General features: G+C 36.4%; 1 protein-coding gene across 1 annotated transcript in view; it reads right to left on the bottom strand.

The window, feature by feature from the left end:
- The window catches only part of LOC119792371 (matrix metalloproteinase-17-like), a 118,063-nt gene that overhangs the window by 79,239 nt on the left and 21,204 nt on the right, over positions 1-17,620 (bottom strand). Inside the window, exons 2-3 of the mRNA XM_038298982.1 lie at positions 2,534-2,666; positions 2,277-2,412 (exon numbers count right to left, since the gene is read on the bottom strand). Of these exons, the coding sequence (XP_038154910.1) occupies positions 2,277-2,412; positions 2,534-2,666 (269 nt within the window). The remainder of the gene's footprint in view (positions 1-2,276; positions 2,413-2,533; positions 2,667-17,620) is intronic.

The raw sequence follows: 17,620 nt of genomic DNA, 5'->3' as shown, positions 1-17,620 counted from the left end.
CTAATTCCTGCCCATTTGAGAGAAAGTTTTTAATTTGTGTTCTGTTTGTTTGAAAAAAATGTGGAAAAAAGGCTCCTCAAACCTAAAGTATGGATATATAGGAGTGTTGGCCTTTTTGGTCAGAGCAGTGCGCTTGTGCTCTGAGATGGTTGCAAGTACCAGGTTTGATCCCCACAGCCTCTACTCTGGGTTCACTGGCAGCCCACTGCTGATGGGTCAAAATGCAAAGAACAAATTTCCCCATTGTGGGACAATAAAGGTATTTACATTTACATTTTGGATAAATAGTACATTTATATGATGAAATTCTGTGATAGTCGGGCGACCGGTCCAGGGTGTAACCTGCCTCTTGCCCATAGACTGCTGGAGATAGGCACCGGCCCCAATGCAAACCAGACGGGAGAAGATGGATGGATTGATGGAATAATTAAATATTTTTTGATACTTAGACAATTCCCTTTCTGCTGGCCCCACAAAATAATGCACACAGAAAAGATACCTCTAGGGTCCCTCAAAATCACTGTACTTCAATGACCTAGTAAAAATAAAGCTTTTAAAGAGCTTAAAAAAACTTTGGAGGCGACTTGATTAGAAAACAAGGAAGTCCTCCATCTTGGACACAAAATTAACATATGAGGGGTTTAAAACTTTTGAAGATAAAATCATGTTAACAGGAAGTATTAAGCTTTAAAAACAATTTAAAAGTAACATCTCTAATAATTTAAAAATATTCAAACATTGCTATCTAGTGTGCATTAAACATTTAATTTCTTTAGATTATCAATTCAAATCATACATTGTTTTATTCTTAGATCTACAACATAGGCCTTTAGCATTATTTTTGTCACATAATTAAATGCTTATTTTTATATATATATATATATATATATATATATATATATATATATATATATATATATATATATATTAGTGCTGTCAAAATTATCGCGTTATTAACGCGTTAACGCGAGGCCATTTTAACGGCGATAATTTTTTTAACGTGAGATTAACGCTATGTGGTTTTATGGTACAATTTTCCAAGTACATCCCGCTGCAGCCTGCAGGAAGGCGGGGCTATTTTCCCCCAGTCTATGCATTTCTCATAGGCTTCGAGAGCGGACCTCCTCAAGGGAAAAAGACGCTCATACACTGGGTGACGCTAGTGCCTTTTCTTTACGCCCCACCACCAACAAACAAGTTGAGTGTCTGGTAACTAGTAGCAACCTGAAATACGCTGAGAAAACAGATTACTGAGGTGAAACGGAATCTGCTACGGCACGCTTGCTGTCTGTGTACGCACCAGGTCGGTATCGGGTGTTTGTGTGTGTGTGTGGGGGGGGGGTGGGTGGGTGGGCGTTTGCTTGTGTGTGTGTTCTCATTTTTGTTAAGAGGCTGAAAAGTAACTTTCTAGAGCATAGACTACCTCCATCTAGTGATGTCGGTCTATTGATTTTGATGTATTGATTGAAAATTGTTCATTATTACCTTGGTTAATTAACATCTAATGTTAACTCTACTAAATTTTATAGCAGTAGGGTAAAATGCTTGTCTTTGTTCAAAAGACTGTATTAACTGTAAAGACTGTCTTTTACATCAGCCTGTTTTCAGGGCCTTTTTTTGGCTACATATTTGTTATTTTTTGCTACATGCCTCCCCATCTTCTTGCCATATGTTTCTATGGCATAAATCAGTATCTGTGACCTGTTTTCATTTTTAAAAAAGAACATTGGCACAAACCTAGCCTGTATGTATTTTTTTGTATGTCATCGAGAGTATTTAAATGATTTTCAATCAGGAAAAAAATGTGCGATTAAAATGCGATTAATCGCGAGTTAACTCAGGCATTGATGCGATTAATCGCGATTAAAAAATTTAATCGATTGACAGCACTAATATATATATATATATATATATATATATATATATATATATATATATATATATATATATATATATATATATATATACCCCAGTGAAGTCAGATTTCATTTGGCTGCTTTTTTGTGACCGGAAACTAAATCTGAAACTCAAATTATCATCTCTCAATATTACTTGTGGTAACGATGAGGTAAGGAGTAAAAAATTTTTTAAGGAGTAAAGATTTTTGAACCCAGTCACAACTGACATAAATAAAGGTGGATATATTGTATGTAAAAAAAAAAAAAAAAAAAAAAAAAAAAAATAAAAAAAGCTGGTATACACTAGTGATAGAGTTGCAGAATTATATACAGAAGAGAAGGATAAATGTTTTAAAAGTTTTGTCAGGTGTCTCCTACCTCCAGGAAAGATGCCTCTTGTTCCATTTGTTTTGAGGAGTAACACTTCGTTTTCTGCGCATTGTTGTCACCTCAGCCTGAGACACATCTGGCAGTGAGCACCTCGGTGTTTTCATCAACCCTAATGTGGCTTGGTCTATGAAGAGTGAAGAAAAATAAATAAAAGGTTTGGGTTTTACCAGCAAGCTGCAAAACAACTTTATTGTTTTATCAAAACAAATCACTCACAAAGCTGCTTAAAGCAAGCCTTAAAATACCTAAAACCCCAGTCTCTTTCAGCCCTCCAAACCTCTGCATGGCTTTTATAGCCTTGGTCAAGGCCTCCTTTGTCTGAAGCTGTCCGGTTACTGGGTCAGGTGGTGGGAGGTAGCCAAACTTACTCAGCCAGTCCTGTAGATGAAAATAGTAGACATACAAAGTTCAACAGAGTTCATTTGAGGCATTTCAAAGAGCTCTAAAGCTGCAGAGATACTGACACCTGTGCCTGTTTACTGTCTGAGGATACTGTGTCACTATGTGGTAGTATATATATATATATATAAAGAACCAAGGGTCCCTGTGTAATCTTTCTCAGCCACAGCTTTACATTACAACCAGTTACAATCCAATTCACAATTAAACCTATGTGCACGGATTTAGCTTTTCAGAACTTAAAGTAGTTCTTCATATTTTCTTCATGTTTTCAAGACCCCAATATCATACAACAAGGGACTGTTTGGAATGATGACGCTCTAAAATAGAAATTCCATTCCAATATATGGATGATGGAATAGCCTATGCTACAAGGGAACATCAATAATTATACACAGAAAGCAGATTTTCTTCTTTACTAAATCTGTCTAAAGGGAATCTGACAAAACCATGAAAGGCCACTTTATAGACGTATAAAAAGATCTACTGATCACTTATTTTACACAAAGATCTGGTAAAAACAAAATCTACTGCTTAGCTTTTTCTATTTTCTCTGACATTGTTGTCAAAAATTGTTGTTGACCTTTTGTGATTGATGTATTAAAATAAATCACTTCATAATCTCTTCAGATTTTTTCTTACAATTAACAGAAACCTATTTTTTTTAGTTTGCAGGCCAAATGAATAACAGACTTTGTTTAGGAATGTTTAACTACAGAATATATAGGATTAGCTTCAATTGACCTTTAAGATAAAGCCGGAAAACATACATTAGATGGAATGATACAATTTCTCTGGCATATATCCTGGAAACAAATAAATTATAGCTACAGTACATTATTCAATTCAACTCTCATGACTAAAGCATTGACTAATAATGTGTAGGAAAATGAGACTTTAAGCTGCCCTCCTACACTAGGAGTTGTGGACAAAATAGGAGCATGGAGGAGTATCAGAGTAGACATTTAAGCATCTAAATAAATGTTACCAGAATTGAAAATTTTTTATTAATGGACTTCTCTCTTTAACCAGAGTTTTCTTCATCATGTTTACAAAATCCAGGCAACACAGGCTTTAGGCAGCTGATCAAATCCTGGTAATGGTGGTGATCTGGTGGCTATCCAAATGTTGCTCTCTGACACATTTTTGTCTTCCTCTGAACAATAAAAATCTGAATCTGGAGAATTTACTATTTTTGGGAGGCCACTGAGTAATGTATTAATGCAATAGATTCATAGGTAAAATCACATAAATTTAATATAATTTCACATTTAAAGTCATACAAATGTTGCTATACAGGGTAGCACTGTTGCAGCAAAAAGGTTCCGGGTTCGATTCTGCACGGAGTTTGCATGTTCTCCCTGTGGATGCGTGGGTTCTCTCCGGGTACTCTGATTTCCTCCCACAGTCCAAAAACATGACTGTTAGGTGAATTGGCTTCTCTAAATTCTCCTTCGATGTGAGGGTGAATGGTAGTTTGTCTTGCTTGTCTATGTGTTGCCCTGTGATGGACTAGCGACCTGTTCAGGGTGGACCCTGCCTCTCGCCCGTAGACAGCTTGAAATAGGCACCGGCACCCCTCACAACCCCAGCTAGGATAAATCATGATGGAAAATGGATGGATGAATGGATTATCATACGGGAACACAACTATAAAGTTAAAGTTAAGTGCATTACATTATTTTGTAATGCAAACTCTTAAAAAATGTACTAGTTTTTATGTCATGCTACAAGGACAAACAAAATAAGTTGCAACAACAGCTAAATTAAAATGAGCAACTTTAGGGTCGAGAAGTGATTTAAACAAATGTGCTTCCCATAAAGACGTCTAAGGCTTCACATTTAATCTAATTTGTAAAGCAATACCTAGCAGACATGGTGTGTATAATGGGTAACACAGCAATGGAAGCAATTTGTTTGGAACGGAAGATTAAACTATATGGGAGGTAAATTTCTTTCTTCTCTTTGCCTGCTTATTGCCTCCATTCCCCCAACTTCGCTTACTTTTACTTCTACCTTTGTCTCCGCTCCATTAAATCCACCAACTCTCCCATCTTCATGATCTGACAGCTAATCAGAACAGGCAGTTTTAAAAAGGTTTTTGATCAGTACTCATTGGAGGTGAGTGACACAGATCGATAGCAAGGTGGCCCCTCTGTAATGACACTGCTGGGAAAATCCCATTTACAGGCTGACTCCAGCTGTACAGAACTACTATGCAGCCATGTCCTCTGCCTCCTGATTCTTTCTATTACCGTCTGTCCAAAGGGCTTAGAAGAAGCAATGCAGGAATTAAACTGAACCCTCTTAACACTGTAGAAACCAGCAGACAATAGTTTCCAGATATAAGATGATATGAAGGTCAAATGGAAGGTCATAGAATTTACCACAGTTGCATTCAAAGAATAACAGGCTGCCAAAACAAATGTCAGAGGTCTTTTGTCGAAGCTGTTTCTTATAAGCCATTAAGTATCTCCAGATATCTCTCCATTAATCTTTTTTTTTTTTATTGCAACATCTCAGCTTCTTTTTCCAAGATGTGCTACAGTCTCTTTTCAGACTTTATTAAACTATAGTGTAGCCATACATATCAGATTGGTATGTTTCATTCAGGTGTAAGAAAGAAAAAAAGAGCTGAAATTTTGTAAAGCCAGATAAAGGAAAAGGTTATTTTTGACACAAGCAAATATAAAATAATTAGGTATTCTAATTTACCTGGTCACAGCAACTACTTAAAAATCAGAAGTAAGTATTTCTTAATATTCACCTAATTTTGTTTACAACCAAGCAAACTGAGCAGAACAAAAATAGATACAAAAACTTTATTAGAAATCAACTCTGAAGTTTGGCAGCTATTCTGACTTATTCGCAAAAGTGTTGAATGGATCAGCATTAAATGGCACAATGCCGAAGATTTAATTTATAAACAATACCACAAAGTGCTTACAGCTTATTGGCACTGCATTGTTAGGAATGTTTTACTTTCATGTCATTTTTATTTCACATTGGAGCATTTTACAAAATTAACTTATCCAATTTATATCAGATGTACAGGACAATATTTTTAAATCAGTGCAAAAACTACAGATAGACAGTTTCATAATGTTAATTTTGTAGAGTTCACTCTAGTCTGGATACTCATACATTAAAGATAGTGTGGTCTTTTAAAACATATTTAAATAACAAAACTAAATCTCAGCTTTAATGCATCAACATGTTCAAAACAATTTCACAGGAACCTCCTTACTATGCTGTGAGCCTCTTTAACTTGGATGGTTGTTTGATTAGTTCCAGCTTTGCGGCTGCTGACAATGGCTTAAAGGCTCTCCCTGGAGCAATAAAATTTAAACATTTTACTGATTAATGACAAAAAAAAAAACTTATGGCTTTCACATGGCTTTGGATTTGATTCTTTTTCTTTTTCTTGCTTTCTATCACATCCATATCTATAATCTTCATCCTAAAAACTTCCCTCTAACTGTAAGAAATAAGTTGAGACACAATGGAAGGCCAAAAATCAAGAATGGGATCTGGATTCTTAACTCTAAAAGTAAACAAGAGATAGTTGACATCTCATAGTCAGATTTAGACAAAACCGTTGCTGTCCTGGCAGTTGGCATGTAGAACTTCTTAAAGTAGTAGGAGAGTGGATGTTCCAACCATTGCATTTCCGAATTCTCCCGAATGGTGCACGACTTTACACGAGTGAATAAAGTGGATGTGATTGGTCGATTATCAAGAGGGCGGGGTTGTTGTGGCAGAAGGTTCGCAAGCAAGTTTGATTATGGCCGGTTTGTCGGAAGCATCTTGCTAACCAGTTAGCAACTTAGTGCTAGTAGGTTCCCAATGGGAAATTACTTCGGGACCAAGTAGCACTAAATTGGTGACAAGACTGGCAAAAAATGCTGCGGAAACATGCAAGAGGAGGAGAGTTTTGAGTCTCCTTCATCATACATTTTTTATTTAGAGGAGGAAAGTGGGGACAAAAATGTTGTGGAAGAGGACACCAGGGTGGCAGAAGCTTGTTTTGGTGTAGAAGGCTTACAGGCGTACATGTTTGAGCCCTTGCCCAAAGCTGTCAATACTGTTAGCTCTATGCCTGCCGAAGACACAGACGTCCATCCCCGTGAACACTGGGATGGAACTCAATGGTAAAGTAAATTATTCTTATTTATTATTGCAACTGCTGCGTTTATTAGCTGTGACATATGTCCTAACTTAAGTTACAGTTTGCGTGACAATTTTTCTAAAGCATTATTTAATTGGGAAGCTGCATTGTTAATATTAAGGAGCACCAATCTCCATCTACCAGAGGCCCAAACCAAGCTCTGCAGCCCAAGCTCCGCTCCAGCCCAAGTCAGATGATCACCCCTGGCTGGTAGCAGATCAGCTCAGACCAGACCAGCTTGGAGGAGCTCAGCTCGTTCACTGACACCTACTTCTCTCTTTCCCTCTCCTCTCCAACCATTTATGTTTCTTTTGTTAAATAAATCCCACTTTAAGTTATAGGCCTACCTATGCAAGGCTTCCCTTTAATTTGTTGTGGTCCAGGAGCCAGGCCATAACAAATGGCCTGGAAAAAATTTGATTGACAGATGACCTTTGATATATGATTGGCCGAATTTAGGCGTACAAGCTGACGTATAACTATGTGGCTTGCATAAGATAATGAAAAAAAGCACAAATTTTAAGGCAGGATTTTTCGTTTTAAATAGAAATTTTCTAAATTTTGAGACAATATCAACTGATAAAGAGTACATTTATATACATGTTTAAGCCAGAATGAATTGACATCTAAACCTGATTTTCCTACGACTTTAACTAGATCAGGATAGAGTGAGTAGTACACACAAAAACTGTAAGTTTATTGGTTGACCAGAGGCCCTGTTCTTAAGGCACAGTCTATATAATAAACATTCAAGAAACAGATGTTTCTTGCTTTGTTATACCCCACACTGATCAGTTGTTTTTTAGATTGGTTGGGATCTAGCAGGTTTAGATTTACTCAAAGGTTTAGCTAATTTTGACCAAGCTAGCTCTTGTAGAATAAAAAATAAATAAACTTAGTAAAAAAGGAAACACGTTTTACTCCATAAATTTCTCATTAACAATTCTATAGTTATCTCATGTAAAATACAATATTTTTGGTCATAATCAAAATGACATTTAATTTCTCTTGAAGCTTTCCTTAGATGCAGCTGCATGAAACCAAACAAAACTATGTTTAATCACTGCCAGTAGGAAGGATGCTTTTAATTTCTGTCGACTTTATGAGACAGGCACATGCTTTCGCCTTTGCTTCATTAAGCTAGTTTAACATGCGTTACAACAAACACCAAGAGTCAATTTAAATTAGCTCACGATAGAAAAGGCCAAATAGAGGGGGAAGGACTGCTCTTCTTTAAAGCACACTTAAAAGATTCATTTTTATCTAAATATCTCAGCATACTAAGATAACAATAGTTCTTGTAACACTTGTGGAAGATCTTAGACCTGAACAATAACATGTTTTTATCTTTAAAATGCAAAAAAAAAAAGAAAAAAGAAAAATAAAGGAATCCGAAAGAAAAGGTGACACTCCAGCTGTTGCTGTTACTGAGAAACAAGCCCTGAGGTCTTTATGTAATGGATTTTTTTGGTGTATTGAGATAAAGTATTCTGACCTTGGGTATTCATTTCACCAGATTATCTGAAAGGCATTTTGTTATTTATATTCAACAGCTTCCTAGTTAGCACACAGAGGTATGAGTAAGACATCAGTTCACTGATTCATGTCCCATGGATATACAACAGTAAATCTATAATGTAATTCTGAATGCTACAAAATGAAGGGGAAGAAGAAGGAGAATATTCTGAATTTCCAGAAGTGAAAACTGCAGATATATAGCACAGCTATAAAAGTAGAGGGACCCAAAGGGAATTGCTAACCAAAAGGAAACCACAAAAACTGCAAAACAACCCAATATCTGCAGAGTAAGGCATATCCTGAAATGGAATAGTAGGAGCCAGCCATCATCATTCCTGTCTTGTCAGAAATTATGGCAAAGCAAGAGGGTAGAGGCCACAACTAATAAACAAGAAAACTCTCAATGCAAAAACAGTTCGACCAGAGGTCCAGCACCCTAAGACTATGGAATGATGGCCAGTATCACAGTCAATGGGCATTTCCCCTGCATTACATCAGGAGAATTACCCTGAGCGATGAGCTTTATGTCCTGGTAGTAGGGGCCAGTATAGGGAGTGGTGAAACAGGAGGAACCACCATGAGGGAATTAGGCCTAGTTTGTCACTAAATGGCTACTGAATCTCCTTATACAATGAAACATGACTCAATGGAAAAGATATCTGTACTAGAGAACAAAATATAGACACCAACAGAGTAAAAGAGGCCTCACTCCATCACATCAGATAGGCCTCAAGACTTATGCAGAGCAAAGACACCCCTGAGACATTTCAGTACAGACAACCAGGCCTTACGATGAAGACTGCCTAAAGTATGCACAGAACAGCAACTGCTTTGTTATCAAAACCTTAAATTGTTGATCATTTGGACAATGCTACTACCTATAGTGAGGAAGTTCAAATTGCATGTAGGCATAGAAATAAATTAAAATCCATTCAGCCTACCAGAAATGTTATTTGTGGTCAGAGTTTAAATGTGTGGTACCTTATATAATATAACCAGCTATTGCATCCAAGAAATACTTATGTATTGGGATATTTCACATAATACCATTGTGATGACAAATGCAGTTCTATATACTGTGCTGATTTGGATAGATTTCTATATTAGTAACTGGAATTCAAAGAGAGAAACAGGTATACTTGCTGGACTGGAGCTAAAAAGATGTCAGTCTAAGCAAATCATGATATAAAAGGATTGTATACTTTGAATCTGCGAAATACATACTGCATTTCAAAAGAATATTTTTAAAACACAGCGCTCAATAAATTGCAAACTGAAATTATCTTACCGTACTCAGTCACTTCTCAAAGATCCTGCCTTTCACTTGCATAGTTGAACACATAATTGAAGTATAATACCAGTATTAGAGGTCCTGACAGCTGTGCAGCAGACTGTACATTTAAATGATAATTTGCTTCCATAATCCTGAACAATTGTTTCCCTAATCTTCTGATAAAGGGGATCCGATGAGTGAAAATGCTGCTTATTTAAATATCCAGTTACAAAGCAAAGGTAAACAGCAATAGAGTCTTGAACAATATTCAAGGAATGTTTAATATTCAGGTCAAATGAGAGAACATCTTTCCTTGTGTCAGTGGCAATGATATATAGTCTGTGTGGATAAGTTATTGATAAGACATTATGATGTGGTGTATTTATAGTATTCCTTTTTTAGGATCTGGTGGATATGGGAGGCACTGATGTGTGGCACAGAAAAATGACCCAGACTTACTCTAATTAAATCGCTGCAGATAGAGAAAAACAAAGTGAGACAGATGCTCATTGTCTATATACAACAGAGCTGCTTGTTCTTCACAGGGAAAAGAGGAAGGTTGAAATGGAAAAATCAGAGTGTCACTCAATCATTTATAAACTGCTAATGCAGTAAATGTGCAATCTTTTTTTGCAACTTATCGGTCTTCATTAGACAGGAATGAGGTAAGAAAGTAAGCTTAAAGAAAGATGAGGTAGTGATCTTAATGTGGCTAATAGGTTTTGTGATTGTTAAAAATATTTTGATTTTACTCAAATATGACAGAATAAATTGCAAGGGAAACATCAAATACCCACAAGAGCAAAACAAGATTAAAACTGCATCTTTTTCACGCCCAGAGATGCACTATAACTCCGGTCCGGGTACTTGCACTGGCAAAAGTGGCATTCAGAAAAAACTGAAGTCATTTCTGTAAATAGGTTGTTAGTATAAGAGCACCGAAATCCCATTTTACAGCTTTACACAAATCAACTCTCTATACTCTTATACAAAATTTTCAGAGTAGTGTACAATTTCGTTTTGTTTTATTTTTCCAGACACAGTGAACATGCAAAAAAAAAAAAAAGGAGTTTCATTCTCTTGCTGTTCAGGCTTTTTTGTGGGGATGCACCTGGATGCACCTTGTTTTCCAGCAAATTGCCAATTCGTAGTGGATGTAGTCTGTCTTCAAAGTATTTTCACACTTACCTAAACTTGTATATTACATTCACCCTTCTTTGATTCACTACAACTGAAATCTTAAGTAAGAAAAAAAACAAGCTTCATTTATCAGCATAGCTCACACCTGGGTATAAAAAAGGCTAGTTGTTCCTCTAAAGGTTTGTCCCAGACTTTTCAAAGGATCCTAGAATATAAATTCTTTCAATGAGATGAGAAACTAAAGAAGCAGAGTGACTACTCTGACTGTTTAAATCATGCAGTGTTCAGTACTGCCCTTTCCCCCACCTACTAGTATAGTGAATATCATTTTAAATTTCCACAGTGGGGAAATTTTTCTCATAAAGTCTGAGTTTTAAACCGGCAAACTCAGGGCCTTCCCAAGATGCAAACTAAACCAAACTATGAACTGCATGTAAGTTAAGAGCCAACTCCAGGCTTGATACCAAAATAGTGTCAGCCCCTTATACTTGTATTTTTCTATAAAGAGCAAAACATAAAACATGATTGAATATAGAAAGTAAATAATTTGTAAAGATAAGCCTTTTCATAACAATCATCATAGGCTATTAATATTGTAAACTTAAGGTTACAATTATGAATGTATTACAATCAATAGATAATAGGAAAGCAATGCTTTTTACATTTGGATAAGCTCATTAGAATAAAAAAATATATTTTTTTACCAGTTTTAGCTAAATTTCTATTTCAAGAATATATTGCAACATCAATCAGTTTGCAGAATATTAGCTTTCTATAGAAGAATAAGACTCAATGTGTCATTTTTAACAATATTGGGTCCTCCACATCATTTCCTTTAGTTGTTGTGTCGTGTTAGGCTGTTAGATGACAGACACATACTTAATGAGCCATACCACTACTCACATCCCCACATCAACTTCCCAAGTCAGATTTACATAAATGCATGTGATCTCTGCCATCTCACAATACCTCCCTGTTTAGCCCTGATGAACAGCTGCTGAGTCTCTAAAGCTTTTCCATCAAGACAGGAAATGACTCTCTGGGAGACATTTAACCCTGTGACCTTACTGATTCTCCAAGGGTCACAAAGTAGCACAGTCTATTATTGGGTTTCGTTGTTCCTTAATACCTCAAGAGTGAGGTCAGATCTGTGGGTAACCTTTCAGTCTTTTAAAAGGTTAAGAAGCAACATTGGATAGAAAAAAATAGTCTTTTTGTTGGAAAAGTCAGAGCAATATTCACAGTTTTGGCACCATTGCCAAAGGTCTATTAATTAGTGCCATTTAAAAACTTGTAAAAAGCAATTAAAGATTACCAACATGTCAAAACAATCTTAACCTATTTCAACATGAATACAGAACTCACTAGAAAAGGCACTGTTGAAGTGAGCAGGTTATAAGTCTCAGTTTGAGTGTGAAGCACTTCTGAGACCCCCCCAAGAGTCCTCCATACATCCATCAAACCTAGTGGTCTGGGTCCCTGAGTAAGAGAAAAGACCCTCCCTGGACATTGCACAATGGCAGCTCACTGCTCCCCAAAGGGATGGGTTAAATGCAGAGAGTTCATTTTGTTGCTCTGTACTTGTGATAATGTAATGACAATAAAAAGCTGAAAAAACCCCCCACTTCAGTTCTTTCTGAAAGCTCTTTTGGTGTTCCAAGGCCAAAAGAAGCTTCTTTCTGTTAAGCCCTGAGGGGCTTCAGAAAATAAACAGCTGAAATAAATCCACAATTCTGAGGTCTAAAGGTTTGATATAAAGATAAGACATAAAATAAAGTTTTTCTAGCAAAACTTCCATTCAAGCTATTTGTAATTAAAGTAAAATAAAATCTTTTTCGATTTTCAGAGAAATTGCAACACCTGATGTCCATTTAAATCAGTGTACATTGGTTGCATCTTCTTTGTTTAGAGTTCTATAAAACTGAAGCCATCTGTTAAAAAAATTAATAAACACATAAGCACACTCCTTTCAACTTTCTAATTTCTAAGTGGAAGAGCAGCGGCTCTACTCCAAAGTGTTCTGAGGACGGGGCTCCTAAACTTTTCTCTTGAGCTAAGTCCAGCCACGGACATAGAAAACTTTATAACAGCTTAGAGAAAATTCAAAACAGCTCCTTTTGTAAATGTCGGATGACCACATGCAAAGGTAAGAACATAGCATTACTTCTGCTGAGAACTTTCCTTTTTAAATCAGCAGACTGTAAAGAAGAAATCACTGAAAGCAGGAAGAATTGTAATATCCTTTGTAATACCTATGCCATACCTATGAATGGGGTGCTAATGCTATCACAGAAGTAAAGAATTTTACATGGCAAATATACATAAAAGAGTGGTAGGAGGGAGAGCATGGCAACAACAACCTAGACAGGACCTAAAAATAAAACAATGTTTGCTTGGACATTCAAGTAAGTAAAATAGCTTTTTAAAAAAACAACTGCACATTTGAAGTCTGACATTGCTGTTGGTGAATCTGTGTTAAGGGTGAGCCAAGGCTTTACATAGCTGGTTAAGGGAGTGAGATCTGACCACACACAGCTGCACTAGGGAGTGGCCTTAAACTTTCCTGCATTTACGCTTAACCCTAATGTCAGTTAGACAGTGCCTCTAACTGTTTGAATGAGGCAAAGAAAGAACCAATCAGTGAAATCACATCCCGCTCCTTTAAATGAGAAGATATGGCCTCAGATTTATAGGATCCTACTGCCATTTCACACCCAACTACAACCTCCCCACTTATGCTAGAACAGAAAACAATAATGGTATACTGCAACTGCATCCAAACAATGTAGCCTGTGAAATAAAGTCAGAGGTCTTCTAAAGATAAAAAATATTGATTTGACTGGACAAGCAGTCTCATGAAGCCCTCAAAAACTCTGTAAGTTAACCACTGTATATTTAAAGTAATTCATTTTATTTTCCTGCAGATAAAATGTTTTTCATGCTTCAGTGCAACCCAAAAGCATCTAGCTTACATGCCTTGGTCACTTGAAGAGCATGCATTGACAATCCCCTCCATTTGCTATCAGAATTAGTATCTTTTTTATTCAAACTGAGACTTGTGTAAAAATATTTTATTACTACCATTTTTAAATGTAAATAGAGAAAATAAAAGCAATATCTACTCCAAGAGTCCACCCAAACATATCAAGTGGGAGGTGAAGGTTTGACAGGACCCAAATGTAGACACAAAAAGCTGAATTGGTTTCTTGACTATTTAATTAACCAAAAAGTTAAACAGAAGCAAAAATCCAAAACATAAATCCCCAAAAACTGAGCACCAGGAATACTTACAAAAAGGGGGCAAAGAAATGACAACAAACCAGCAAAGAGTGACTGAACAGGAAGAGAATAAATGGGAAAGAGAAACAAAGACCAGCCTAATTAGCAAATTGGGAGCAGGTGTGAACAGGCAAGAAGGAAGGAGGCAAGAAGGAAGCTAGGGAAAAGGAGACTAACACAAGAGGGCAAACAAGAAATATCTAAAGAACTCAAATACAATCAAAAATAAATAGAACATGAAAATAGAAATAAGACCAATGAAAACTCAAGAGATAAAACTTGAACAGAACCAAAACCACGACAAAACATACTGTCAGCACATATCAGGGATCTTTTAAACTGATCTGATGTCATGTCAAACAAATCAACGTGGGCAAAGGCTCTCAAAAGCTTGTATCGGTCGATCTTTACTACAAACTACGTCGTGCCACCATGAACATCACTATTTGAACTAAGCCGTTAATTGGAAATGACTACTCTAATATAGAGTAAATATTAGCATACCGTATTTAAAAAACTTTATTCACAAACAAGTCTAATTGACTTCTAATAACTAAGTGCATTTGTTTCAATGTGTTATGCTTAAAAACTTTCCCAACAAATGACCACAAGGTCAAATGTGGGGACTAAGAATACAGATAAGAATCAAAGAAAAAGATTGGACAATCATCAAGCAAAAAGAGCTCAGATTGATTTTCCATTAGAAACTGCGTAGACTACACACAAATCCTAATCTTTTCATTTAATTAGGAGAATCTTTAACTTACAGACAGAGTGTGGGAGCCAGACAGAGACACGCCGCAAAGATATAAATGCCTCACATCAAGGGGACAGAGACTTCAGATGCTGCTCTCCACCGAGAGCATTCCTTTCAAGCAGCTTCTATCAGAACATCCATGAGCTTTGCAACAGATTAAAAACGCTGTCACAATTTAAAGCAGCTAAAATGACTTTCTCTATTATATCACCAGCTAATACCCCTAGAGATGGTTTACTTTAAGTACTACACTGAGATGATGGAGGGTCTTAGGAATGATAGCTTGTTTAAGTGTGTTTGACTGAAAATCTCCTGCAAGCGTTTTTTCATGGTATGGAGTGTAAACAGTTTAATGAAGAAGTGAAGAATTTGGTCTCATTTGTAAAATCAGATAATTTAAGAGGGAGAGAAGAAGGGAGGGGAAAGCAAGAGAAATTGGGTATGATATACAGTCTGAATGACACATTTAATGAAAGAGAAAATTGAGGTAGGAATGTTAGGTGGAAGAAGAGCAAGAATCAATTCAGGCCATTTTCTTGAAGTTTGGCTTAAAAAAAAAAAGCTGACATACATCAAATTATTCATCATTGATCCTTGTCTTGTTTATCATTTTAATTAGTTTCCTTCTACATTGGTCTACTGACAGAAAGAAAATAGATGGATGGTTCTGCTGGCCTGGATTTGGGTCAACAGGCACCACCAGTGCAGCTAAATCAGTGAGACAGTGATGGTTTATATCCTGATAACCATTGATTTGCTCACTAAAGTCTCACTTTTAATGGCCAAGCCAGTATGCGTAAGCTGCTGGCTGAACTTGCAGCAAAAAAAAAAAACTTATCTAATTTATGTCAGGTCTCATGTTCCTGTTGAATAATATAACAGAACAATATTCTAATGCTATACAATTATATAGTGATTATACTATATAAGATGTATTCATTTTTAAAGGCTAAATAAAGCCCTTTGAGGTGTATTTTAAACTAGTTAAGCACTTGGCAATTTCCAATGTACCTTATTATAAGGTCAAAAAACCTTCCTGATTCTGTCAAACCATTACTTTTTAAATTCATTCCAAATTGGGTAGCAGAGACAGTGTGCGGTTGTCTCTGGATTAATGGAGTGCAATATAATATTCCACTGATCCCACCTGCTACTATGTCATTAGTCAAGTGGGTATGATAAGAGGAAAAAAAAAACTTCTCTTTTTGTTAGCAGCAATACAGACTGGAACATACTGCATGCGTCTGACTCTGCAAGCTCTGATGCAATGCTTTGTTGTCTGTCACACTGGCTGCATATAAGGTCGCACTATGCACCATCATTTACAGGAGAGTTTGTCCCCAAAAGCACAAAAAAGCTAGATATTCAATGTGTGTTTGCTGCTCAAAGAGGATATCTGCTTCACGTTTGAACTTATGCCATGAGTAAAGTGCATTTTTTTAATAGGGCTAATGTTAATAATTCAGTATACATATGTTGTTGTACACATTTGCACCCCCACCAAGGAATGCTTTCATCAGGTTTGGTTTGCCTGTTTGTTTGTTTGTCTGTTTTCAAAATAACTAAAAAACGTTATGTACAGATACGGCTAAGATTTTCAAAGAAGGTGCATATTGTTAGCCTGGCATAAGCCAGATTTGAACAGTACACAGTCTCAATCTTGAAAGCCTCCTGTAGAACGTGTTTGGAAAAAGGGAGGGATATTGGTACAATTCTTCGAGCTGATTGGGTACCTGCCTCCCATGTCAAGTTTTATGCTAATTGCAGTCGCAGCTGAGACATATCACATTCTAAACTTGTTTCACAAACTTAATTACTACCTTTTGTACATTTGCAGAAAAGAAATAGAGGGTATTACAGATAAAACCATAGCAGCCATGTTTGTTTTACTTTAGCCTTCTGCCTCTGTTGACGCGTTACACATAACTGCATTTCATTGATCTGAAACATTTCTGTATTGAGGCTTGTGCTTGTATTGGCTTCTAGAAAGAGTTTTTTTCACGAGTTTGTGAATTAAAAAATCTCGCAAAAATTCATCTTCCTTGCAAGGTAAACCTGTGACTGGAAACAAATATTTAGATTTTGGTGATGATCCGTATCACCATCTGGATCCAGGATTTTTTTAAATATATTAATTCATGTATTAACTTAAAGATGAAATCACAACATGTCGGGGACATAGGCTACTTGACGGAGGTCTGTACTCTCTGAGTGCTTTTCTAGTTTAAATCATTTAATCTCTGGATTAACACTCTTGATTTGATTTTACTCACCTTCTTCTATTAAATTCTATTGCTTACAAATAGATGCTTTAATGTCACACCCTCTCTTCCTGCTATTGGCATGGACAGGCAAGCATTCGCACTGCATACACACTGTTCCCGAGCCCAGATAAACTGTATAGAGATTGGCAGCTGTAACCATACCAGGGTACAGTTTCAACAAACAGGACCTGGTTCACCCTATTGTGGTTTGTTCAAGAAACAGACTCAAGCTTGGTAAATGCATTCCATTGGTTTTGTGTAAGTGCAGCCTGAGATTTTGGGCAGGTGTTTGTTTTTAAGTGGTAGAGAACATAAATACCACAGGAGGAAAATGTATCACTCCTTTGAGGTATTGTTTGTTTTGAAATTCAACTTTATAAAAAGCAACTTTAAAGAAAAGAAAAACAGCCACTTGCAAGAGTTTTACCAAAACAGAAGACAACCATAGACATTATAAACAAACTGTAGAAGCATTCATTAAGATACTACATATGATGGGGGTTTTTACCATTATGGTGTGCATCTGTTTTAATA

This window comes from Cyprinodon tularosa, unplaced genomic scaffold, assembly GCF_016077235.1.
Source record: "Cyprinodon tularosa strain WSP-4 unplaced genomic scaffold, ASM1607723v1 ctg418, whole genome shotgun sequence".
Classification (NCBI taxonomy): domain Eukaryota; kingdom Metazoa; phylum Chordata; class Actinopteri; order Cyprinodontiformes; family Cyprinodontidae; genus Cyprinodon; species Cyprinodon tularosa.
The sequence above is the reverse complement of the archived record's forward strand: the minus strand, read 5'-3'. Positions and strand labels throughout refer to the sequence as shown.